The 26,790-nt window shown below is 46.3% G+C and overlaps 1 protein-coding gene across 2 annotated transcripts in view; it reads left to right on the top strand.

Moving 5' to 3' along the window:
• RUNX2 (RUNX family transcription factor 2) overlaps nt 1-26,790 on the top strand; it is a 151,327-nt gene that overhangs the window by 73,572 nt on the left and 50,965 nt on the right. For both annotated transcript variants that reach the window (XM_048935348.1, XM_048935347.1), the window contains one exon: nt 2,706-2,810. In XM_048935348.1, coding sequence (XP_048791305.1) covers nt 2,706-2,810 — 105 coding nt within the window. The remainder of the gene's footprint in view (nt 1-2,705; nt 2,811-26,790) is intronic.

Raw genomic sequence — 26,790 nt, 5'->3', positions numbered from 1 at the left:
AAACACGCAGCATACACAGGCTGCTGAGTCCCCTTTCCAGCTGACTTCTGCTTTCTGCCTTGTGTTTCAACATATGTCCATCCCCTCCTTTTTTTGTCGGCTGCACTCACATGTGTGAATAACAAAGCATGCACAGTTTGGACGCACGGAGGCATTAGTGCCAGATGCCTGCTTGGCGAGGGAATTTAATAACAGAGCTCTGCAATTAGTCGTCAGCTTCTAAAAGCGGACAGTTTAAGCGACTGAGGGCATAAAGGTAGGCGATAAAAAGTGCATTAAAGGATTTCCTGGCAGAGGGAGGATCTCTGTGAAGTCACTTCCATCTATCTGGGGGAGGCACACGCATCGCTGAAACGTGTGACCTTAAAAACATATTTTGTTCTCAATCCTGTAATATGTAAATCATTTCTTGAAAGCTCAGGGACTGGAGTGTGCTGGCGGGCCGTGCATCACCCCGCTATAAAGCCATGCTTTGTTTTGCTGAGTGCGGTGGGGCTTTGTTAATGTTCATTCATTAATGTTTCTGTTTGTTAGAATACCAGCTAGGGAACAAAACCTATTTGCCTTTCAGATGAGGTGCTTACCTGTTCAGCATAGGCTGGCTGATCGTTTAGGAGTGCTCACAGGCCAGATGGAAACACCGCTCTTTGTGTTAAGGAGTACATTTTTTCTATCGCATTGAGATGCATTTAGCATACAAAACCTCGCAGTGCTTCTCTACAGAATGATTTTACAGGGTCTTTTAAAGTAGTATTGTTTTGTTGTCCTGATTTTTAGCCATCAGTAGACTGATTTGGCACATAAAGAGAGTGGTAGCGGTGTAAGGCCAAAGGCTTCGTTCCAAGGCATTCAGAAAATCCCCTTAGCATCTTTGGTGGTTGCCAGTTGTATTCTGCTCCTTTTATATGGGTAACTGTGATCTGAATGATAGTGTGTTTTCAGAGGCTGATGCTAACGGAGGCCTAAGGTCCATCCCTGGCAAACTGGTGGGTGTCCAGGCAGCAGGCTGAATTCTTGCTTGGATAAAGAGCTCACAGCACTGCAGACCTCAACAGGCAGCGTGGAGGCACTGTGTGCCCAGTAGGGATATTGCTGCACGTCTGGGCTCTGCCTACAGGCATGGCATACAGGCAAAACGACTGCTGTACAACTGGGATGAGCAGGACTCGACCAAGACTGGACAACCTCAGTACTCTCCCATGGTGGTCACTCTCAAAAGATCAGTGAACAGACCCATTTCCTGGGGCAGCGGGGGGAGCTGCCTTTGGCCATGTCTCCCCATTGCGTCTGAGGCCAAACTCAGCCGCCTGACGCCTTTATACCTTTTGGCCTCCACCTACAGAAAGATGGGTGCAGCCAGAGCGCGGCTACACCTGGAAGAGCACTTTACTCCAAGTGACTGTTACATGTCCTTAAAAAAATCCATGTCACATTTCAGTGTATGAGAAAAAGGGCTGAGACATTTTGAAGTTGTACTCCGGGTGATGAATGTTGCGTGTCTCAGTCAGTTTGGGGGCAGATATACAGCTTCAGCAGGACAGAAAGACTAATTACTAGTTTTGACAGCCAAAGCTCTGTTCCATATTATGCCTTTTACATAAGCTGTTCTATTTTAAGCTTGAAAAACCTGCACTAAGTTTGTGCTCTTAGATATCGTTTAAGATTTGTGTCTTCAGAGTTCAACAGGAGGAAAAGCACCGGCAGCAGAAATGCGCAGAGAGGCAGGGAGAGAGAAAGAAAGCACTTCAGAGCCTGGTGGGGGAGCAGCTGAAAGGAGCAGGCAGGCTTGGGATGCTGACTGTTTTATTGAGTCACTGCTGCACGCCCACCTTTTCCTGTCTTGAAGCAGTTTTCAGTTCTGATTATCTGACGTGACTAACGGTTGCATATCTAACAGATTACAACTGTCAGTGGCCGGTGCCTGGTGAGAACGTGTGCCCGGCTCACCCAGCTCAGCCCCTCTGCTCACGTTTAAGGCTCCCTTCGGCCGAGGGCTCCAGATGCTCTCGTGCAGTGCCTGTGTGAGCTCCAGCCTTGAGAAACGCAGCCACAGCCTGACGGGGGAAGAGCGCGTGCACGCTGCGGTTTCTCACTGCTGCTGGAAAGCCGAGGGCTGCCTCAGTGTTGAACAGAGAGACGTGCAGTCGTGTGTAGGGAGAAAAGCGTGCTCCAGTAATGATGATATCACCACGTCAGCCCTGGAGCACGAAGGACAGGAGACGCTGATTCCCTCTTCTAATGGCTCCCGCGGGAAAACGCAGCCTTTCCTCATCTCATTGTAGTCAAACAACGACACGATGGAGCTGTGCGAAGTAAATAACATGTGGCCACATTCTGCTCTCTGTCCCGCAGCTGCAAAACTGGAGTAAATTTTTAAATTATCCGCCTCGCTTTGGATTTACACCACTTTCAATACAGCAAGGAATTTGGCTTGTCCTCGGCAGTGAATCACTTTTGTTCTGTCGTTGCATGATGACCCATTATTAAATAAGGAACATTTAGATTGTCAACACATGGACATATTCTTGACGTAGAGTAAAACTGAAGGGGAGGAAAACTCCTATGGTCAGTTATGTTTTTAATTTTCGCGATTGTGGTAACGACAGGGAATAATTTTAAACGTCTCCGACTCTTTACTGAACATGCATGTGACTGTTTTCATGTTGTAATCACTCATTCCTCGTTGTTTTTTTTTCTCTTTGCAGGGAAGAGCTTTACTTTGACAATAACTGTCCTGACAAATCCCCCCCAAGTCGCTACATACCACAGAGCCATAAAGGTTACGGTGGATGGGCCGAGGGAGCCAAGAAGTGAGTATTACACTCTTATTTTTGCACTTCCGCCTGCTTAATTTTGTTTAACGGAGATCCATACATGAAATATAGATCTTTGTCAAACGCTGGGCCTTGCTCAGCAAAATATGTAAGCGCATGCTTAATTTGGAGCCTATTGGACCACACACATACTCGCATTAAACACACGCCGAAGTGCTTGGCTGAATTTGGGCAGTCCCGAACCCGATCCTCATTCACATCAAGGTCTTGATACATTATCTGCCAGTGTAAATGAGAACTGAACCCACGGTATTTATGTATAATCTGATTTAGGCTAATAGATGCAGTCCTGCAATGAGCCGCTTCGCTCAGCTCCTGCAAACTTCCAACTGAAGGCATTTACAGCACAATAGGAGGTCGGTCTTACAGGATCAGTCCTAGTGCAGAAGGATAATATACAATATAGTGCCTTTTTGTTTGCCCTTAAATTCTTTTGCCATCAGATAATTAATGCACCTGGTTAATCTCATCATACCTGAAATTGATTTTCAGCTACGGACTCATCACAGACCCCCTGGGGGCCAAAAAAAGCTCCAAACACCGTGCATCTACAGCACGGCCTTTGTTTCTTATCTGTGCACAGAAAGTGTGCTTAATGGCAGCGTAGCTGATCAGATTGTCCCTCAGCGTGTTGGACTCATAGCTGCACACCTTCCCAAGTTACAAAGAATCATAGAATCACAGAACAGCCTGGGTTGCAAAGGCCCACAGCGCTCCTCCAGTCCCAACCCCTGCTGTGTGCAGGTCGCCAACCAGCAGCCCAGGCTGCCCAGAGCCACATCCAGCCTGGCCTTGAATGCCTGCAGGGATGGGGCATCCACAGCCTCCTTGGGCAACCTGTGCCAGTGCCTCACCACCCTCGGGGGGAAAAACTTCCTCCTCATATCCAACCCAAACCTCCCCTGTCTCACTTTAAAACCATTCCCCTTGTCCCATCACCACCCACCCTCACAAACAGCCGTTCCCCCTCCTGTTTATATATGGCTCCCTTCAAGTACTGGAAGGGAATCTGAGCAATGATTTGTGGCTGCATGTTTACGACAGTTGTGCTTTGCCACCCTCCAGCAATGCTATGGCTGGCCAATACTTTCAGATACAGGCAAGCGTGTTCAGTCCATTGTGATCTCTGCCTGACTCTCTGTCTCACACATTTCGAAGGCGACCAGTATGACAGCATCTGGGTAGCAGTGATGAGTCAGTTCTGGAGTTTTTTTTAATTTGACTAGAATGAGTCTTTCTAAATTGATTGGATTAACCAGGTATAGCTGCATTTAAATTGCGTTTGGAGATTAAGAATTATTTGATGAACAACCACATTAAAAATATCCCTTTTGTGGAGGCATCTCAAATAATTGTTTTGCCTTTGATCTGCACGTACAAGTGAGCCCCGTGAGGAGCTTTCAGGGAGTTTTGCTGAGCATACCACCAAGACAGAAGTAGAAGGCTGCACGCAGCGATGTGTTTCTCGTGTTAATCCATGCTGTGGTGCCACCTCCTGCACAACTGAGAGAGGGAAACCAAAATGCCTTCTGTGAGAGCTACCCAGCTCTTGTACCTCTCCTAGAACAGCAGATAAAAAAGCGGCTAGCTGTGGAGAAGTTTCGTTCTGTAGGTACTTAAGCTGCTGCCCTCTCACATCTGAGGTTTCTGTCAGTCACAGCAAGGGGATTTTCATCCTTCCATCCCTCTCTTGCTGGAGCAGTGCTCTTTTTAATATTCAAGCTTTTGCTTCAAACTGCGCTCAGAGTGTAAAAACCAGGGGATAGCACTTGGCCATTCCTATTTGGAGGCTGCTTCTGTGTACTGAGGCATCTGCAGAGCAAATCTCAGAAAGCAGACAACAAATGCAGTGATGGAGTGGAGTAGATTGAAAACGCTGCAGCTAAAAGCTGCTCACTGTGGCACAGAGGGGGAACCTTTGTCTGGTCCTGCGATGGCAGCTAAGCTGTGCTGGCAATTTGTGAATTAAAGGTGAGACTGTGTTGATATAGCAATGTGAGATCTCCAGGTTCTGCCTGAGTTGTTTAGCCAACCTCTATACATGACTCCTATTTGCTGTTTCCATGGATTTCAGCTCTAGTGAGGGATACTCGGTAACTAAGAACGCCAGTTATTGTAGCCTAGATGGGATTATTGTATCTTTCTTTCTGTCTTTATTTGTTTATTAAGAAAGCCCCTTTTAAGAGGCCTTGGATGTAAGAATTTCAGCTCCGTAGTGAAGCTCTGCTCTGGGGTCAGCTTGGTTCTGCAGGTTCTGTCATTGCAGTTGCATGCTATAAGGGAGATGATGTCCCCAGGATGACTTGTTATTAAATGTGAATTTTCAGGGAAAGTGTAGCTGCAGAAGTACCGTGGGAGTTTCACTGAAGTTCTGTTCATTCTGGGAGCTCCCAAGCTCGTGCAGATTTATTACTGTGTGGTGGTGATCACTCAGGAAGTGTATCTGGCGTTTATGTTGCATGAGGAAAATGAGGTGGTTGGGGGCAGTGAGGAATTCAAGTCACCAAATGGATCTGATAGCGAATGTGTTTTTCTTAACAGATTAAGTATCAGCCAATAGTGCCCCTCTCTGCCAGGATCTGTACTTCACTCAGACATCTCAGGCATGCTCTCGTTTTCTTCTCTCTGGCAACTCAACCAGAGCTGTCACATCACAAACAACTTTTCTCTTAATATACACATCTGGCGTTGGCAGTTGGACCAACTTCATAAGAGCACATGATCATCATTCATTACGAGATTAAAAAGTACCCCATGGCATCATTGATGTTTTCTAACTTTGATCTCTTGCAGTTGTGATTCATCTCAGTTATAAAACTTCCCTTTAAAGGAACACAACCGATGACTTATTAGAACCTTCATTCTAAGTAGCGTAAACATAAAATTATGCACGTCTCTACAAAATGTCATTTACTTTGTTGCCAGCTTATCATTTTAAGACATGACATCATGCTTCAGATCGTGAATTTGTAAGGCTTGTTTGTAGGCAAGGCACTTTGACCTTCTGCTGGCAAGTTGGCTCCAGCAAACAAATGCTGCGTGTTTTCCAGCAGCAGCAGGAGCAGCAGCCATCCCATGACAGCCATCCAGAGGCTGACATTAAGCGTGCTGAACAGTCATGGCATGCAGTGATGCAGTGACTCCAGTTGGGATTTTGGATGCTTCAGGAAGTCAGGTTCTTAAATGTGAGTGCTGGTTGATTGTATTAAGCATTTGCTTGTAGAAGCTCACAGTCTTACCTCTCTGCTATTATCTTCAAACATTTCAATAGAGGTTGGGCTGTCAGGTTGCTCTGTTAGCAAAGCCTGGCAGATTCTTCTAATGATTATTTCTGGGAAAAGATTTTTTTTGTCAGTCTATCTGGTTTTCCAACCAGGATCTTATTTGTTGCACAGCCTCTGTGCTGGGCTGGGACAGCACATTGCATTGTGAGGGATGGAGTCCAGAAACCATTGTATAAGGTCTTTGGGAGTCATTGGGAAATCCTGCCAATGCCTGTGTTTTCTCTCCCCTTCTGCAGTATAGAGCCTATGCCATCCACAGCCCTTAGCCCTCAGAGCTGTCTTCCAGCTGGGAGGGCTAAAAGAAGTTTTGCTGAGAACCACATTGTCACAAGGTCATAATGAACCAACAGGAAGCAAGGTATAAGCCCTAAAGGAATTAAAGGAACAAAAAACCCAACAACCTTTTACCTAACTCCCCTTACAAATGCCAAACTAATCAATTTAAGTTGAAAGAGGGAAGACTGAAGTTGGATGTCAGGGGGAAGTTGTGTGCTGTGAGAGTGGTGAGGTGCTGGAACAGCTGCCCAGAGAGGCTGTGATGCCCCGTCCATCCCTGGAGGTGTTCAAGGCCAGGTTGGATGGGGCCCTGGGCAGCCTGGGCTGCTGTGAAATGGGGAGGTTGGTGGCCCTGCATGGCACAGGGGGGTTGGAGCTTCGTGATCCTTGAGGTCCTTTCCAACCCAAACCATTCTGTGATTCTATGAACTGATGGTTTGTCCTTCAGCAGCAGCCCCAGAGAGCAGGAGATGAGTCCTTGGCTGCTTTTTGCTGGAGGAGTGTCTGTGTTTTTATATCTTGCTTCCAAAGACTTCATCTCTAATCAAAGATAGTCTCCAAAATCACTGGCAGCAATTTAGCGTATGAGCGCATATGGAAAAGTCCCTCTGAGTTTGGGGCTGCTGGTTTTGGTAGGAGAAAACTGCTACATTTCATTCAGCTCCCAAGTATTTCCCTGCTGCCGTAGCTGGTAAGGTGCACCCACGGTGAAAGGTATGAGCAAACAGTGCCTCGTTGTCTGTGCATGCTACAAAAGACAGCAAAAGCAAGCAGGAGCTTCTGGTGAGCCGTTGTGTTAACCGTGTGGCTGCAGAGCGCAGATAAGCCATGGAGATGTTTGAGATTCCTAGACTTAAAACCATAACAGCGTTTAGGAAGTTCTCTCTCCCTTCTTTCAAAGGCAGAGGGTGGAGGGATAAGGCTGGGGCTGATGGAATGTGCTTGCGAGCAGAGCAACTTTAAATCTGTCAGTAGAATTTTTTTTTCTTCCTTTTTTCTTTCTTTTTTTCTTCTTCTTCCTTTCTTTCTGTTTTCTTTCTTTCCTTCTTTATTTATTTATTTATTTTGCTTTTATTATTATTATTATTCTTTTTTTCATGTTGACTGACTGTTGGGAGCTGGGCTGGTGGCCAAGCAGGAAATGACACATCGAGAGGCATTCGTGTTGTGCAACATTTGGTGGAACTGATGCAAGGATACATTGTCTGTTTACGCATTCCTTCCCTAACAGCCTGCATGGCAGTAATTTTATTCAGGGACACATGGCATGCTACAGCAAGGAGCTAGATACTTAACATCTCCTTACGCAGAATTAGCACAGCAGTTAAAACACGCCGTGTGTCCCCAGCTTAGAATACTGTCTGGCTTGCCTTCAGAAACCACACCACCAGCCCCTTCCTCCCCAAGAATACCTTGAGTTTTTGTTCTCTGTGGTGAATTTATGCGGCATAGAGAGATGTAGTGTATGAGCTTGGGCACAGTTGAGGAGGTTTTAATTGAACTCAGTGCTAAATACTCCGAGGTACTATGAACAAGTCCTGAGTTTTCATCTAAGCCAAGGTTAGGAGATCCATGGCTGTGCTGGTGCCTCTCCCAGTGACACATCTGCACTGCAATCAGCTGCGCCGGGCTGCATCTCCAGCAGCACGGCTGGGAGTGAAGCGAGGCGCAGTGGGCGTCGTGGTGGTTTGTAAACTGTTCTGAACGACTCTGCAAAGTGTAATGCTTGCGTTACAATGCCCCTTTGTAAGAAATGAGGCAGAAGAACAATTTGTGGTGCTGCTGCAGGGGTTGGGTTCTCTGCTCTGAGCATCTGCGTGGTGCTGGAGCACAGCGGTACGGATGCTTGGCTGAGGAGTGTGGGCCTGGCCCCAGCTCCCCACTAAGGGCCTTCCTCTCTGATTTCAGACATGTGGCACCAGGCCCTTTTTGCAGCGTAAATCCAAGATTCGGTGTTGTTTCCTGTTGGTTCGTTTTTGCTAATCTGTGATTTGAGAAAATCTTATTAATTCCAGTCTGGAGAAGAGCTCCTGAGTGTTTGCAGAGGCTGTAAGCAGCTGTGGGGGTGGGCAGGGGGCTCCTCGTGGAATGTGGCAGGTCGTACCTGTGCCACTGGTTCAGATGCATATCTGGGATAGGCATGGGACCCAGATACAGATACAGAATGGCCCAGGTTGGAAGGACCTCAAGGATCACGAAGCTCCAACCCCCCTGTGCCATGCAGGGCCACCAACCTCCCCATTTCACAGCAGCCCAGGCTGCCCAGGGCCCCATCCAACCTGGCCTTGAACACCTCCAGGGATGGACGGGGCATCACAGCCTCTCTGGCAGCTGTTCCAGCACCTCACCACTCTCACAGCACACAACTTCCCCCTGACATCCAACCTCAATCTGCCCTCCCTCAACTCCAAACCATCTCCCCTTGTCCTGCTGCCATCTCCACTTTCCAAGAGCTGACTCCCCTCCTGTCTGCAGGCTCCCTTTAGGTACTGCAGGCTGCACTGAGGTCACCCCGCAGCTTCTCTTCTCCATGCTGAACAAGCCCAGCTCCCTCAGCCTGTCTTTGTAGTGGAGGTGCTGCAGCCCCCTGCTCATCTCTGTAGCTCCTCTGGACCCTCTCCAACAGCTCCCTGTCTTTCTTGTACTGGGGCCCCCAGACCTGGACGCAGTGCTGCAGATGGGGCCTCATGAGGGCAGAGCAGAGAGGGACGATCACCTCCCTGTCCCTGCTGGCCACCCCTCTTCTGGGTGAGATCTCATCGAGTGAGATGGAAGCAACACCCAGTTAGTTCAGTCACTGCTGGAATTTACAAGGAGCAACTCTGAAAGCAGAGTGATCCGTAGGACACGGCTGACTCTCACCGTAAGGACATTGTGGTGGCAGCTGAGCATGGATTCCCTATTAGAATGAGAGGGAAAAGGCTGTTAGAGGATTATGTAAAACAAGTGGGCAAGTCTGAGTGTAAAACCATTCCCAAAGATGTGCTCACCAATAGTAGTGGTTTGTATTTGTCAACTGAAAACAGATCGTTTCCATTCTTTTGTAGACAGAATGCTGCTTCAAAACAGCCTAGTCCTAGTACATTTGGCATGCAGGATAACCGTTATGGTGGATTTTGATACATTGCAGCTATTGCTGTTTGTATTCAAAAGGTCTGTCCAAGCCACAAATAAAATCACGGCTCCATTGTGCTGCATGCTCCTATTATAAGAGAGGCTTGCTTGCAGCCTCCATTAAAATATAGTTGGGAAGAGGAATTCTAACAAAGCAAATCAAGTAAGCAGCATGGGTGAGTGCACTCTTATCTCTATATGGTGCAACTATGATGAAAGGAAAAGTGAAAGCAGTTTTTTAGTCTGTGAGACTACTTCATACAGATACTGTGGAGGAAGAAGGTATAAAGAGGCGCTGAAGTAGCTTTTCTGAGACTTTGTTCCTTACTTTCCTTTAGGAGGACCTGAACACTTGTACATCTTCGCTTTTGAAATGCTTTTAGCTTGTTGCTTTTTTTCTCCCACATTTCCATGTAGCATCTCTTATATCTCTTCCTTCCCTTTTGAAAGTGGGTCAGGAAGCAAGGAGCAGAGCAAATCTGTTTGGGAGGTGCTGCATCAGAGTAACTAGAGTAATGACATAAAAATTCTTTATTAGCAATTGAAATTTCTTTATATCTTTTGAGTAAAGTTTATTTTTATTCTCCATATGAACTCCATTCCCCACTGCAATGTGGTCATTCCTGAAGTGAAAGGCAGATGGTGATGTCATCAGACAAGCAGTGCAGAAGAGAAAATGAGGAAGAACATCATATTCAATTGAAACTTCAGGGGAAAAAATGTAGAGTCACACTGCAGTATGTTTGTGGTGCCACAACCCTTGTTCTTATGAAGGCAGCTGGGTTCCTCAATGCATGTGTCTGCTCAAATCCATAACTACGTGTCTCATGTACAGTGAACCACTGTTCTGAGCACAGTGCTGTCCCTGCCCTGAAAAGACAGTGGTCACAACTGACTGAGGATGGCTTTCAGCTCTCCAAAAACTACACACGTAGAGTAGATCACCCCTGCACTCAACAGAAAGACACAGGCACTTGCAGGGAGTGATTCATCCCACCTATCTTAATATCTATCTTGAAGTGGAATTAATTGCCCTTGAGGGGTGTCCAGCCCTCTCCATTGATTATAAATGGAGGCTAGATGACGAGCCTAGACTAGGCACCCTGTTTTTGAGACGGCTGAAGTCAGATGGAATGGTAAGATATTATAGTTGTACCAAAGCACTGCTATTAAATTCGGATAACCGGGGCTCACTGGGCAGGTGAGCCCAGCGATGGCTGCGCAGCTGCAGGTTCAGAGCTCAGCACGGATCAACCATTTGCCCAGCTTCCTGGGTGGATGGTTTGACTTTTCATGAGCAGTGAACTGTCCATGCTACACTTCTGATAATGTGAGGATCTGTTTAAAGCTGGCTTTGAAGTATCGGTACGGCTGCCATGATCAGTGCAATACAGACGTCTTCAAAAATGATGCTATCTGCATCACTTATCTTTTCTGCAGGATTTAGGCAGACAAATACTACTCAGGTCCTATTCAGCTTGTCTTGTGTGAACTGTTCAGATGAAAACTCATGTTATTTAGCTCTGGGCATAGTATTCAATAAGGTTCTCACCCTAAAATAGTGCAGCTGCATAGGAAACAGTGTGAAGATTACAATCCATCTTGTAGGTGTTATCTACAAAGAATATTGGGGAACATATTTAAAGGCATTCCTAACCTGGGAAAATACTCTACAATGTTCCAATGTTCCTCGTTCACATCAGAATATATTAATAGTTCTTTCCTTATCCAGACTTACATGCTGCCTATTCCCCTTTGTTACTGAGATGTGATCTTTCCCACAGTGTGCAGAGGCAAACCCTTTTACCTGATTATTGCCAACATAAATGCTTTTCACCTTCATCACTCTTCAAACTCTCTTACAGGCCTTGTGAACTTTACTCCCACTCTATAATACCTTGCTTCTGTAGTAGCCCTGCTAATTTCAATTCTGGATGCCAAATAGCTATTAATCAGTGCACTTACAGGTAAAGAATCTGCTTTGTGCCTGTCTGTAATCCATGTGAGTAATGCCAATTAGTTGTCTGCTTCCTTAAATCTTCATATAATTGCCTATTCCTGGATTCCCAAAGTAGTAGGCATGGTCTTAAATGTCCTGTGCAGTCAGAAGCAGTTGGTGATGTTTTATTTCATGTTCTTGGAGCTCAACAAGAAAATCATCACCTGCACAAACACCACAGAAATGCACTGTGGAAGACATGGATGATGCCAGCACTTGCTCCATTAATTTAATTTGCTAGAAATAGTTCTGTATCTCGTTATATTCCAGATATATATTCCAGTATCAATTCATACATGGTAAGAGAGGCAGATAGTTATGCTCGAGATTTTCCTATTGTTACAGAGTCCTCTTGGGAAGAAGTATTTGCAGGTACAGTTGTTGTGCCTGGTTTGTTTGTTTACATACAGTAAATCCTAGATTAAATTTCCAAGAAGCCCATTGTTCAGTGGTAGTGGTGAAAGGGGTCAGAAGTCCAGAGTTCGCTCTGTAAAAGTGGATGATATTCACAACTACTTGGTATCTTTTGACAATTCAGATCATAGAATCATAGAACGGCTTGGATTGGAAGGGACCACAAGAGTCATCAAATTCCAACCACTCTGCTGGTGCAGGGCCACCAACCTCCCCATTTCATAGCAGCCCAGGCTGCCCAGGGCCCCATCCAACCTGGTCTTGAACAGCTTCAAGGATGAGGCATCCACAGCCTCCCTGGGCAGCCTGGGTCAAACAAAACATTGGTTAGGGATACTGAGGGTACTCTGTAAGGGCTGCATATATATTATAGAATCATACAGTGGTTTGAGCTGGAAGGAACCTCAAAGACCATCTGGTTCTACCACTCCCGCCACAGGGAAGGATGCTGCACACTGGATGAGTTTGCCCAAAGCCCCATCCATCCCAGCCTTGAGCAATTCCAGGGGTGGGGCCTCCACAAATTTTCTGGGCATGTATTCTGCATTTGTGTAGGACCCTGACTCTGATTCATGTTCTTGGACAACAATATACTGCAATTAATTCAACTCATCTAGTGAACTCATTAAGCACCATACATATATGAAATGCAACCAGGTTGGTTCCAGGCTTCTAGGACACCAACTAAATTATGAATAACATAATTTTTCATTCCTGGGCTCCCTGATTATCATAAACTTCACATTTGTTGAACTTCTTTGTTGTTTGATTTTTGTTGTTGTTTTTACAATGGACATTCTTTGGCTGTGATGATCAGGGCTATGAGTCCACTCATAACTTTTGGTCTTTTTTTGGTATCATTGAACAATCGTTTGTAAAAGCAGCAATCTACCAAAACTACCACGTTTGTAGAAAGAAGCGGTGAATGCAGAAGAAGGCTCAGTGATAGAACTGTTAATGTAATTTATTCTGTGTTTTAATTTGCCAACTAAACAGTCCAAATAAAAGTCATTTTTGTAAAGAGACGTATAAAATTTGCAAAGAGTCTCAGGGTGGATTGATTCTCCTCAAGTGCAGTTGTCTGAAAGCTAGATATGATGTTGTAGTTTATCATCTCCAGCCCGTTACAGTCAAAGGAGTAAAATAGGCATGTTTATAGGCTGATTTGTCCCACCCTGCGTACCATCATGTGGATCTCTAGAGGTGAATGTTATTCTATAAACAGCTTGAAAGGGGACTTTAAAGCCTGTTTCTTCTATAGTCACATTGAAGGGCTGCACTTTGAAGTTTATCACAACTGAGGATGTAGGTGAGCCCCTCCATGTCAAACATAACTAACTAGTGTGCAGTCTTTCATGTTTTCCTTTTTCATGCCCGCTTGGTTGAAACTCCCAGGCAGTCTGCAGAAATGTACACCCTGGTGTGGAGCCTTGCTTTTCCTCATGCTGGTGTGCTTGTTACTGCTCCTTTCCCAGAGGCTGTGGCCCTCCTGCAGCTCAGCAGCAGTCTGGCTTTTATATGGCAGCCTCCTCAGCTTCGTGACAGAGACAGACAGTTTAATTAGCCTTTATCTTTTGCTTTGGAAGAATGAGCCTGGGGTATGCTTACTGCTGATTGGAAGGGGTCTCATGCAGTAGTATTCAGTGCCCGTGATAAGAGCCACAGTGATGAGCATCTCTGAGAACTCGGACTGTATAATTACAGCACAGGAAATGCACTCTGGTTCTGTATTTATGTGGGATCTGTGCTTTGCTTGTATGCATGCTTATCAACCTGCGTGTTTAATTTCATTCTTCTTGATCTTTACTATTCCAGAAAGACACAGGTGGCACCAAAAGAGAAACCTGATAGCATCTCCTTTGTAGAGAATCTTTATTGTAGACAGATATGAGAGTAGTGAGGACTGAGTCTTCCCAAACTCCAGATAAGAGTGACTGTTCTTTAGGCACAGCTCAAGGGTGAAGGAAGCTTTCTGAGAAGCGTATTTACCTTTGTATGAGGCACAGAGTAAACACCTCACATGTGTATGGTACACACACGCCGTGCCGCATTAAAAATTAAAATGAGAGCTATGCTTTCTGTAGTGAGTTGATGTAAAAGGGAATAAAGAGTAGATTTTAAGGTAGGTAACGTGAGGATACTCACACATCAGATAAATGTTATTGTGCTGATATAAAAGAATTAAATCTTACTGAAAAAATGGCAGATCTCCCTAGCTCCTAGGTCTTACTTTATGCACATGTTACAAAAGCCACGTCACAGCTCTCAGAATTTGGAATTGTCAACGTTACAGTTATCAGTGCAACTTCAAGTCACCTCTTTTATGTGTGCGTGACAGAACAGTCCTTCATTGTAAGCGTATGTGCTGATTTATCCGTCAGACAGCAGTGTTCTGTAGGATGGAATATGCCCACATACTGTTAACCTAGATCTTCTGTTTTTCATGTGGTCCCATGACGAAGAGAATTCAGTTGAAAAGTGTTTGTTAATCCTAGGCACCCCATTTGAGACACACGGGATCTCATTTCTCAGAGCTCTTAACAATGGATAGTAGTTTATGTGTTCAAATGAAGCTCTTGGTTTGAGTTGGTGGTGAATGCTTAATGCACCTGAGGTACAGACCTGAAGGTCTCCTATCCAGAAGTATGAGCACAGAGTGAAAATATGATCTGTGAACACTTTCTTCTGAGCAACTGAACTACTGTCACAACAAAAAGTTGTGTGGCAGGAGCATAAGATCTGTGGGCCAGCAATCAGCTCCCTTTGCCAAGCTGCAAAGAAAATGTTTAGCTAATGAATGGGAATGGCCTCAATGGCCTCAAGTTGCGCCAGGGGAGGTCTAGGTTGGGTATTAGGGAAAATTTCTTCTCTGAAAGAGTGATCAGGCACTGGAACAGGCTGCCCAGGGAGGTGGTGGGTCACCATCTCTGGAGGTGTTCAAGAAATGTGTAGATGTTGCATTGAGGGACATGCTTTGGTGGGAAACATTGGTGGTGGGTGCATGGTTGGGCTGGATGATATTGGAGGTCTTTTCTAACCTTGCTGATTCTACGATTCTATGATAAAACCTAAGGAACTTCTATTCTATGAGATTTTATTTTTCAGAGTTTTAGAATTTTACCAAAGCTGGTGGGATTGGCATGGAAATTGCACAGGGCACATTTTTGACAAAAGAGCCAACCTGCAGAGCCAAAATAGAGCAATAAAAAATCTCCTTCAAGAAATGATTGCCAAAAATGTTTTTCGAGGTGCTGTGTTTTCCCTAGGCTCATTTCCAGGAACGTCTGTGCCATTGGGGGCAAAATTGAAGGAATGTGCTTCTCCCTCATGCAAGAAAAATGGAATCCAAGCAGTGAAATGTTGCAAGCAACTGCAAACTTGCAGCAGTGGGCAACTACAATAGCATTCCCACCAGCACCACCTCTAACATATTTAATCTAGCGCTGTGACATTGCACTGAGAAGCGACCCGTTAGCTTCAAGGGGAGTTTTGTGGGGGTCTGCACAGCTCCAGCATTGCCCTGCCTGGGGAACAGGAGGGTGCCGAGCAAGGTTCTGTCTCCAGCAATTGCCTCAGCACCCTGAGTGGAGCTGCAGCGATGGCTGCCTCGGCCTGCGGGCGGTTGGGGTTAGAAGGCCTCAAGGCACCGGCGTTTGGCAGGGCTCTCCTTCCCCACCCTGCGCCTCTTCAGAGAGATCACTTGGTGCGCGTACACTTCATTTCCATTGGCACGATGTGTGCGGACCTTACAGGCTGTAACACACCCAGAGCGCGAGCTGGGAGGGATTTGTGCAGCAGACCGTGGCTCTCGCAGCACCCGGCGTGTGGGGCCAGCCTCAGCGGGCTGCTGCACCCCGAATGGGCGGCAAGGGCAGGGCTGTCAGCTTGTATTTGCTTCTGGAAAGGAATTTTTTAGGGAAGAAAACAAACAAAGTTGTCTTTAAGAACAACCATGGGAAATTAATGTTGAAAGATGCGAAACTGTGGCCTGAGTTGGTTGTGCACTGGGGAACAAGGCTGTTTTGGCTCAGTGAGGGGCACGCTGGGCCAAGCAGAGAGGCTGTGTTGTTGCTGAGGACCAGCTGTAGGCTGCGTGTGTGAAGAAAGGCACCTGAGAGTCTCCTGGGGAGGGTGTGGAGCTGTGCAAAACCCAGGGCAAATTACCAGCCCTTCTGTGAAAATAAGCAAAGCATACCTGGGTAATAGGTACTGAGGCAGAGACTTTTGGTATTGTGTTTACACTGATGTCAGTGGGTGAAACAAGGCTTGCTCTTTGTTGCCTTCTCCTCCTTTGAATCTGCGTGACTCAGACTGCTGCAGATGCTGGGTCCATGGTAAACCAGTGATATGAGTTGTCTTCACAAGCGTTTGGCTGAGTAAATTGGTCAAGCTGGTCAGAAGCATTCTGCATTGCCATTAATGCTTGAAATATGTTCCTTTGTGGAAATCCTTCCTGTTCAAAAAATGCACTCTGCTACTTCGTAGGTGATGCAGCAGTTGCAGTGATGGCCAGATGTGTGTTTGTAAGAGGGTCTGTGCATGTGGAGCAAAAAGAGGGGTCCTACCTGTCCTGCAGGGCTGGTACAGCTACCAGGTTCTTTCTGGCCCTGTGGGCTGTAGGAGATGGAGGGACTGTGCCCTTTGTGGTATCTCATGCTTTCAGCAAGCTCCAGGCTGGTCAAAGAGTGCGCAAGACTGATGAGGAGTGGTCCAGGAAAATACAAGACGTGGTGCTGCAGGGAGTGTGCTGCTTCTCAAGCCATCAGTCACTGGAACAGAGCTCAGGCGGTGAGCGGTCTGCTGTGGCTTTGGGTGGTTACTCTGAAGTTAAATCAGCCTTTTATTGGAGACAGATAGATTGCAGCGCTGGGCGAAAATCACCTTCACAGGCAGTTTTATTTTCCTTCCCGTTACAACTTTGTTTGAGCTTTTTCCCATTGCTTTTACTCTCCCGGTGTTCCCATCCTTAGGAGCCAAGCAGCTGAGGGCTGAAAGAGAAGCGTTGTCAGGAGGGTGATTAAAACAGGGATTGATGCAGCTGGGAGCCAGGGTTCAGTAACCTCTGTGGGCCTCCGCTTTAGTGCTATGTCAGATACAGTAGCTTTACCATGCGAATTGAGTTTATGCGTTTTTTATTGTCTTTTGCTGCCAGAAAATGTTGACCCCAGAGTAGCCACACTGCATAAGCAGTCCGTGGTGGAAGGCAGCACGTTCTGAAAGTCATTTGCGTTCCCTCTTTAATTTGTCACTCATGGGTCGTATCTTTCGACTTTTACATTTTTAAATTAGTTCAGTGTGCCCTGAGCTCGGCTTCCAGAATCCAAGCTGAAAACTTCCCAACTTTACGAGTTATTAAAAGAATTCCAGAGCCCTCACTCAATTTACATTCGGTATGCAGAACAACTTGACGTTATTAGAAGGCTTCGTGTTTTTATAAGGACGCGAGTTAAGGGAGAGATTAGATTTTAGGGGTCAGATGCAATAAGGAACAATTGCGTATACGTGATCGTGTCTTCAAAGAGGATTCCACTGAGTGAAATTTGGCCCAAAATTGAAAAGGAAAAAAAAATGAATTGACATATCAAACAATCTGGTCAAAATAAAATGGTTTTTCCAACATAAATTCTATTAAAAGTGAAGCCAGACCCAGCAAATGCCTGAGATCTCCCATATGGACTGAAGAATAGTTTTACATTGGAGCACAATGCAGTTTTTTGGAGTGTGTTTGAGACGGCTTCTGTTTTGGAAGGCTGCTCATGTCTTGTTTAAATGGCGATACAGAGTGAGTGCAGTGAAATCCTACATCAGCATATCTGGAAGGGCAGCACACAGGCTGTGTGTTGAAAGAAAAGTTTCTCTTTCACAAGGGCAAAACACCGTACTCAGTGCCATTTTATTCCTTAATTCTCACAACTGAATGTTCTGGAGGCTGTTTCTCTGTGGTCAGACGAGCAGGCAGGGATGTGGGAGGGTGGATCAGTGGCTGAGACATTCAGGTCTGTCATCTGCCCCTGGTGTCTTCATGATATTTCACAGGATCATGGAACGGTGGAGGCTGGAAAGGACCTCCAGGTCCGTTGGTCTGAGCCCTGCCCCTGTGTTGTTTGAAAAAAGCAGATGTTCAAATTTACTGATAGCAGTGGAAGCTGGACACCATGTTCCCTTGGTCTCTGTTCTTATCTGAAGTACGAAGCGACGTCTGTTCACTGCAGTTGTGGCTTTAAGGTGTATTCCCAGACAAGGTGTATCACCACGTGAGTTAGAAAGACTCGGTGTCCCTTGATAAATGAAAACATATTTTGTTTTGATTTGATTCCATCCTTGGGATGGGAAGTGGTGCATTTTCCATCCCAACAGCTCCAAGCCCCCAGCACGCAGACCTGCTCCGCATTGGGATCTCGGAGCAGTGTAGCTCTCAGGTGGCCAACGCCGGCTCCTTGAGCTACCTGCACGTGTTGCAGGGGGTAAAGGCTGCCTCGTAGGATGGAGCCTGGCATCACATCAGCCCTTGCTCACAGCTCAGTAACAGAGTGACAAGTCCCAGCCTCTCCTCATCCATGCTTGGGAGCTTTATGCTAGTGCGGCTGTATTCTAGTGCAGACTGGAGAGATGGAACCAAATAGAGTGAAAAGGTGAAACTTATGCAGGCAGAACCATTGTCCCCACGTTCATTTTTTACCTGTATCACTGCACTGACTGCTGACGTGGTGGCAGTCGGGTGCGTGTGTGTTTATCAGCTCTGTGTGTTCTGCACGTGGGGGTGAATCAGAAAGGTAAGTTTATCAGGTGGAAGCAGCTTTCTGGTGCGGTGTATGTGGAGGGTGGGGGTGGATGGCATCCTTAAACAAACATCCCAACCTGCTGCTTGAGCTGCAATAGGAAAACCAGCTTGACAAGAACGAACTGCTCCGCCGAGCGACATTCAGGGAGGCTGGTGGGACTTGAAACAAATCTCCTTAAGCGCGCATGAAAACAAGCTATTTAGCGCTCATTAATGTCTCAGGTTAAACTCCTGAATAATTTGTCATGGTTAGGCTCTTTTGGTTTGGTTGGTGTTTTTCTAGCGACTAACGAGATGACAGCTACACATGCTCCTCGGTATGCCACTGCTCACAATAGGGTTTAAAACTGTGTATTTGTTATTGATGTCATTAAAGTGATGGATTTGAGCTCGGTTTCTGAGCAGCCGACTGGGTGGTTAGGACTAATTTCTAGCAATGGTTTTGGAGGTTGAAACCAAAGTGTGTATAAAAGGAAATGTTTCTTCTTTTAAGCAAATAATTTGAACCCAGATGAATGAAACTGAAGCGAGTGGGCATCAACTCTGAGTTAATTTTGACATAGTTGTCTGGAAATCATCACCAATTAAAATATTTTTATGAGCTCGAATGCAGTATTGTCTTTCGGTGCTTATGTAAGAGAGGAACAAACTGCTTGTTTAACCCCAGCCTTGAGTCTACTGGCCAGAATATACAACTGCATCACAGCCATCTGGAGCTGCAGCGAGGGCATGGTCCTTGGCAGAGCTAACCCTGAGGGGCAACAGGGTTCCAGTCTGGGAAGTGAGAATGGTGTAAATTGGAGCAAGTCTCTCACACTGCTCAGGATGCACAGCTCATTTCCAAACGAATCGCACAAAACACTTTTGACATTTTCAGACAGCAGTTGCTAGTAGAAAATACAGGTGCAGACATTCGTATCTGCTTCTGCTTTAAGGGAACGTTTATCCAGAAGAGAGGAATGCCACCAAGGTCAGGATCAGTCTGGGTTGTGCAGAGGGTGCAGGAGCTGCTCTAGAGCCCAGCAATCCCAGCTCTGAGCAGAACTGAATCCCTCAGGTTGTTGTGTCGGATGCTTTCATGGGCTCCTCCAGACCAAATAGCTACTGAGATAGTTACTTGGTTTGTACACAAATCTTTCACACCTGCACACAAAGAAAAGCTTTGATGCCAAGAGCTTGATGGAACAAGGTGTGTATGTGCAGAAGTAAAAGGGTAATCACCAGCTCAGATATTTTTATAGCTTCTTAGCCTCTGTGCATTTAAGTAATAATGACTCCACTGTCTGGCGGGGAGGAGCAGTCTCTGCATTGTAATTTTGGCCTTTTCATGAGAACGCCATTGTTTTTCATTGTTTTTACATTGCAGAGGGAGTTGAAATGTTGAAGACTTCAGCATAAATGCCTGTTGCTTTGTTTCTAACCACAGTCTCACTTATTCAACTTTTAACATGTAAATTTTACTTGTTTGTGCTTATGGAGATTTTTGCATTGTCTTTTATTATGCTATATAAATACATATGTATGTATATAGTAACACTGTGTGCTTAAGAAACAGCCCATCATGAAGTTCACTCTCACTCCATAATTACCATCATTTGATTCTCGTGCAGCAGCCTATTATTCGGGCTCACAACACTGTAGACAGATGTTCAAATATTTAAACCCAAGCAAAGCTGTTTATATTTAACATACAGAATCCTTATAGCTTTGGTATGTACGTGTGGAATTTGCCCTGTTGTGAAGTGTTAGCTCTAGACCTGGGCACCAGAGCAGTCTGAAAGAAGGTAGACCTGAAGTTGCTCTTAATTTCAGCCCCCAGTTGGGTCCTTAGTGAGAAGAATTCAGGCTTTAGACACACTATCGAGTTACAGGGGATGTCCGTGTTCCCACGTCAGCTGAGCCGCAGCAGCTGCCCGGTGGGTGTTCTTGGGCCCCCGTAAATGTAAGTTGGTTTGATTTAGCTTAGCCCTCAATAAAAGAGGCTTAAGATAAGTGGAATCTCTGCACGCTTGCCACAGTCAGAGAGCATGCATGTGGATGGTTAGCATCCCGCGCTGGGACACGGTGACCTGCACCACCCCAGGAGCATGGCTGTGTATCTGTATGCTCCTGTACTGGCAATAGTGCAGCCTAGTTCCTTAGTTTCCTTTCAGTAATTAGTTGTTGAATTCCTTAGCAAAGCTGGTTTGAGTGTAAAGAGAGTTCCCAGTTCTTCCTTGTCAGCCCCGCAAGCACTACTGATCACAAAAGTGCAGCAGAGGGATTCCTCCTAAGCAGGAATGGTTTTATTTCTCAGCTTGGTTGGGGTGAAATTTCTTTGGAGAGACTTTGATGGGTATTATTTTAGGCTTTACATTTTGCCACTTTGGACTTTTCAGATATTCCGAGTATGGAAAAATACCTTGCATTTATTTACCTTGAGCCCTGTAATTCCCACAGTCTGTAATATTTTGCATGCAGCAGCCAAGGGCCAATGTAAGACATTTGCTTTTGAAATCCCCTGTGGCCTCCCTTGCTTGCTGAGGAGGATGGATTTGCAACTCTTCTCCAGGACATGGGCATAGAACACAATGGTGAGCTGCATGCCAGGCAGTGGGGCTGCACTGCAAATGTGGGCAAGCTGTTAGCCATGGCTGTAAGTCACAACTGAGCATCACTGGGCTTCCTGCATGAATAGCAGCTCGTTTCATCATTTCAGCTCCAAGCAAGTTACCCAAACGTGTATCTCTGTATTTCAGTCTGCTGTTCCTCAGCAAGTTATGACCCTCCTTGTACTAGGGGCATGAGAAATTAGTGGCTTTCTTTTTTCCACTTGCTCTGCTCCTGTGAACCAGTGGGATTTCCAGTTCCTTACCTTGCCGATCCTCTGGGCCGTTTCTCTTCTCTGTCTGTGTAATGGTCTGGCAAGTGGTGTTTTTTCCTGTACTGACATTCTGGCATCCCTAATAGCATTTAATTCTTATTATGTGTAAATACAGGTGGTCCATGTGCGGTCATAAATATACACGTCCATGAGGAAGTTCCCATCTTCCCTTCTGGATTAAGATATTTGAGGAAGTATTACTTTTCAGAAAGGGTGGTCAGGCACTGCAATGGATGTCCAGGGAGGTGGTGGAATCACCGACCCTGGGGGTGTTCAAGGAAAGACTGGATGTTGTGTTGAGGGACATGGTTTAGTAGGAGCTATTGGGAATAGGTGAACGGTTGGACTGGGTGATCTTTTAGGTCTTTTCCAACCTTAGTGATTCTATGATTCTATGATTCTATTTGTAAGCGAAGAAAAGAGAAAAAATGGGTCAGTTTGGGGTATTTCATAGGACTCTATCGCTTAGGTTGGAAGGGTTGGATGGCTTGGATTGGAAGGGACCTCAGGGATCATCTAGTTCAGTCCCCTGCTGTGGGCAGCATTAGCAGCCACCAGCTCAGGCTGCCCAGGAACCTGGAGGGAACTGATAGCAGACCGTCCCGCAAGTACAGTAGAAGTGCTGGGGTGGAGGCCCCTGCCATAATCTCCTTATGCTCCCTGCAAGGAAAACTGGGAAACCTCTAAGCTCTCTAGACTGCAGTGACACTAAGTGCATGCCCAGGGAGGGCACGGCACCCTGCCTTGCACACTGTCCTGTGGGGCTTAAGAGACCTGAGGGCATCTTGAGTGTAGTCAACCCCAGCAGTGCTGGCCAGGGAGGTCGCTGCTCCTGGCTCTCCCCTGGGAGATGGTCTCGCTGGCAGACTCCTCTTGTTTCAGCCTCTGAAATCACTCCTCCAATCAGCGTCAGTCAAAACAAGTCGGCGTAGCAGAAACCCATTCCTTATCAACAGTAGCAAAGTGATGAAACAGCAGAGGCCAGGAGCAGTGACCTGCTCAGCTGGCACAGCTGCAGGCTGAAAAAGCGTGAGCGTGGCTCCCACCGTGTCGGGTCAGGGCTGAAGAATAGCAGGGGTTGCGGCGTGGACAGCGAGCAGGTTTCAATTAAACTCCTCTGCGAGATCGGTTTCTGCTTTGGGAACAGAAAGCGAGCTCCAAAAAAGTCAGTTCCCATTAGCTGAGCGCCTAAGCAGGATTTATTTTTTAAAGCATTAGTTAAAAATTTATGGAGTTTGTTAGGCAAAGAAAACGTTAGCATGAATGAGCTTTACAACAGTGTCAGAAAACCCTAAAACCAGAGGCTTAGCCTGGAAATACTGACAGTGCACTAAGCATAAACCTGCTGCTGTAAGACTTGGTTGGGTTTTTCTCCCCTAAGGGATTAAAAATAATTGAGATAAATTAGAGAGGAGAAAGCCTCCAGGCTGTTTTAATCTGGAATTTTGCAACCTGACATAAATGAGAAAAACAATTTTTATTTTTTTTTCTGCCAATTCATTTCTACTTTTCAGACAGCCATAAATTGTGGCCTTGTTTGTGAAACATTTGGCTCGTTGCATTTCTAAATGCAAGGTACCGAAGCAGTCGCTGTGAAATCCCTTTTCCCTTTGGCTCGCAGTATTGCAATGACTTTTTTTGTTGTCTTTTGTAATTAATAACTGGCTTTCCTGTCACTTCTCCTTGCTGCCCGTATAAATATTTCTGAAATGGAGCCTCTGATATTTGCTAACCTCTTCTTTCATTAGCAAGAGTGGACACATGGGAGCAATTTGGGATGCCAGGTGTGTTCCTCTGTGTGTTACCAGCACGGCCCTCCTGTTCATTGCAGTGCTGGTGTAGAAAAGCTTAGGTAGGAAGGAGGGAGCTGTGAATTCTTGTGTGTTGTCGCTGTGTTACTTGCAGCTATGCTGACACACGCACTGCTACTACGTACATGTCATCCAGGGTGCAGCCATGGAGTGGCCAAGAAGTAGTAAATCACTGCTCCAGTAACACACTTGTCTCTGAGGGTTTGCAGTTATCGGAGGAGTGGAGCAAAATGGTAATTTCTGAGAAAGCTGACTTCAGTGCCTAGTGCTCCTATAGCTGGAGCAGTGAGAAGTCATAGAATCACAGAATCACCAAGGTTGGAAAAGACCCACAGGATCACCCAGTCCAACCTCCACCCATCACCAACAGTTCTCACTAATCCATGGCCCTCATCACGACGTCCAACCGTTCCTTGAACACCTCCAGGCTCGGTGACTGCACACCTCCCTGCGCAGCCCATGGCACTGCCTGACCACTCTTTTGGAGCAGTACTATTCCCTAACGTCCAGCCTGAATCTCCCCTGGCGCAGCTTGGAGCCATTCCCTCAAGTTCTATCACTGTTACACGAGAGCAGAGGCCGACCCCCAGCTCACCACAGCCTCCCTTCAGGCAGTTACAGAGAGCAGTGAGGTCTCCCCTGAGCCTCCTCCGAACATTCCCAGCTCCTTCAGCCGCTTCTCACCAGCCCTGTGCCCCAGACCCCTCACCAGCTTTCTCGCCCTTCTTTCAACACGTTCCAGGGCCTCGATATCTTTCCTGTAGTGAGAGGCCCAAAACTGAACACAGTACTCAAGTCAGTGAGCGGGAGGAGGGCAAACCCAGCATATGTGTGCTGCAAACGGGAAGAGAAAGAGGGAGAAATAAAAGTGAATTGGAGAGAATGAAGGGGAAATGTTTGCTGGTCTCTGCTTGGTTTCTTGAAGAAGCCATCAGAGGATGAAAAAGAGGAAGACAAAAAAAAGGGATTAGGTTTGCAAGGAGTCAAGCAAGGAAAAAGGCAGAGAGAGAACTGTGTAAATACTATTTGCTTGTCCTGTCGGCTGATAAACAGCTTCCTTCGTTGCTCCATTGAATGGTGAGCAGCCAGTGAGTTTTGAACCATCGTGTTAATAACACTGATTTAATTTCACTAATTTCTGACGCATGGGAGAGAGCGCTGTAGAACCTGCTAATAAACTGCGCAGTGCTGATAGGAAGAGAATGATCTCCTACAAGCCCATAATTTTGAGATTAATTGACAAGATGTCCCATGAAATAATTACTGTCAGTGTTGGTAATTTCCTGTAGACCTCAGCAGCAGGCAGGGCGGCTCCTCGCCGTGTTTGACAGGGCTTGGCTCTCCAAGAGTCTCACCTGTTAACTTGGGGTTGTTATGAGTCACGCAGTTGATGCATTTGCTCCTCAGCTTGTCACGGACAAGTGGGGCCAAGCCTGCACACAGCAGTCAGGTAAACAGGCACCCAGTGTGTCCTGTTATGGGGAGCAGAGCTTCACAGGTTCCATCACAAGGGGCTGAGATCAGCGGAAATCCGCACTGAGGTAATGAACAATATTTCTCTTGAACCAGCAGCCCGTGCCATGTGTGAAAAGACTGACGGAACACTGCTGTTCCACAAGTGTTGCCCTTAGGTGTGGCATAAAACTACATGTGTTATCATCTGTGGTCAGAGATCTCATTGTTCTTTCACAAGGGCATTAATAGCAGCTCGTGAATGCTGGCCATTACTGCTGTGCAGGTGCTTCTTGACAGCGTGACTGCTGAGTTCACGATTTCAGAATGCCCAAATGACCTGGCAGTCCTAAATGAAGACTGACTTCAGGACATGGGCATGCTCCAGCCTATAGTGCAAGAAAGTGGCACTGGGGCTCAGTGCTTTTGTAGTGGCATTCTATTTTGCAGTGACAAAGTAGGTTGCCTCTTGGAACTTTCAATTCAACTGTCAGAAAATCAGATCAGTTTACAGAGTCAGCCAGTGTGTGAGAGCACTTTTTCTGTCTTTTTTTGTTGTTGTTGTTTTTTGCCCTGGTTTAAAACCTCAGAACCACCATGGGTAATTTCCCTAAGATCCACGTTTGATGATTGTTTGTGGCATGTAGCATGAAAGTGGGTGCAGCTGGCCAGACCCAGCAGCCCTTCTCCTTGCATTTTCCTTCTGTTTCAGCAAATAATAAGGAAAGCTGCTGCCCTTCTCACTGAACCACAGCATGGCCTGGGTTGCAAAGGCCCACAGCGCTCCTCCAGTCCCAACCCCTGCTGTGTGCAGGTCGCCAACCAGCAGCCCAGGCTGCCCAGAGCCACATCCAGCCTGGCCTTGAATGCCTGCAGGGATGGGGCATCCACAGCCTCCTTGGGCAACCTGTGCCAGTGCCTCACCACCCTCGGGGGGGAAAAACTTCCTCCTCATATCCAACCCAAACCTCCCCTGTCTCACTTTAAAACCATTCCCCTTGTCCCATCACCATCCACCCTCACAAACAGCCGTTCCTCTCCTGTTTATCCGCTCCCTTCAAGCACTGGAAGGCCACAATGAGGTCACCCCACAGCCTTCTCTTCTCCAAAAGAGCCCTCTATTCTCCCCACAAAACCAAATGTGAACTGGAATAGCTGTACTAGCCCAAATCTTGCTTCTGTTGAAGTAAATGGGAGCTTTTCATGAGTTCAGAGAACCACATCTGGCCTTTCCTATTGCTTTTTACATGTCTCAAACCTCGGTCTCCATGTGCCGCACCTCACTTGTCAACCATTTTTTCTGCCATGGCACTAAGGGACTTATCAAGCATGCAAAACTCACCAATATGGTTTAACCACAGCTATCACCACAGGAAACATTGGCCCAAAGTTTAGGGTTTTTTTTTGAAAACAGAAGGTTTGGGGGAGAGAGAGCATTGTTCAGTTCAGCGTGGACAAACATATGTTGGTGGTTTTTTTAGAACATCACAGCAAGACGGTGCTATCGCTGACATTTTCAGTATTTCTTTGCTGCGTTGGAGGGCTCAGATCCTTCTGGTAGGGCATGAGAACTAGAAGGTACTGCTGACTTAACAAACCAACATTATTTGGTTGTACTTGGAAGGGCAGCTTCGCTAACAGCAGATGGAATTCTATTGGAAGTACAGTTCTGTAGTTAGAAGTGGCAGTGCTGCCGCTGAGAAGATCAGTCAGCATTGGTTGTGCCCCACAGTTTACTGGTACACATCTGATTTCCCCTGTTAGTTCTCGTTAAATGTACCTTTCTGATCTGAAGAAATGAGCACCTTACACACCATTGAGAAGAGCACTCTGAAAAACCCCTTGGTTGTGCTGCAAGCCCTCATCCCCTTCCTTCGTCCTCTTGCTACCAGGAACGATGGCTTTGTAACAGCATAGGCAGATTGGCACACAGAAGTATGTGCATGCTTTCTTCTGCTTTAA

Source organism: Lagopus muta, chromosome 2 (genome assembly GCF_023343835.1).
Source record: "Lagopus muta isolate bLagMut1 chromosome 2, bLagMut1 primary, whole genome shotgun sequence".
Lineage (NCBI taxonomy): Eukaryota > Metazoa > Chordata > Aves > Galliformes > Phasianidae > Lagopus > Lagopus muta.
Note: the sequence above shows the minus strand (reverse complement) of the source record. Positions and strands in the feature narration are given on the sequence as shown.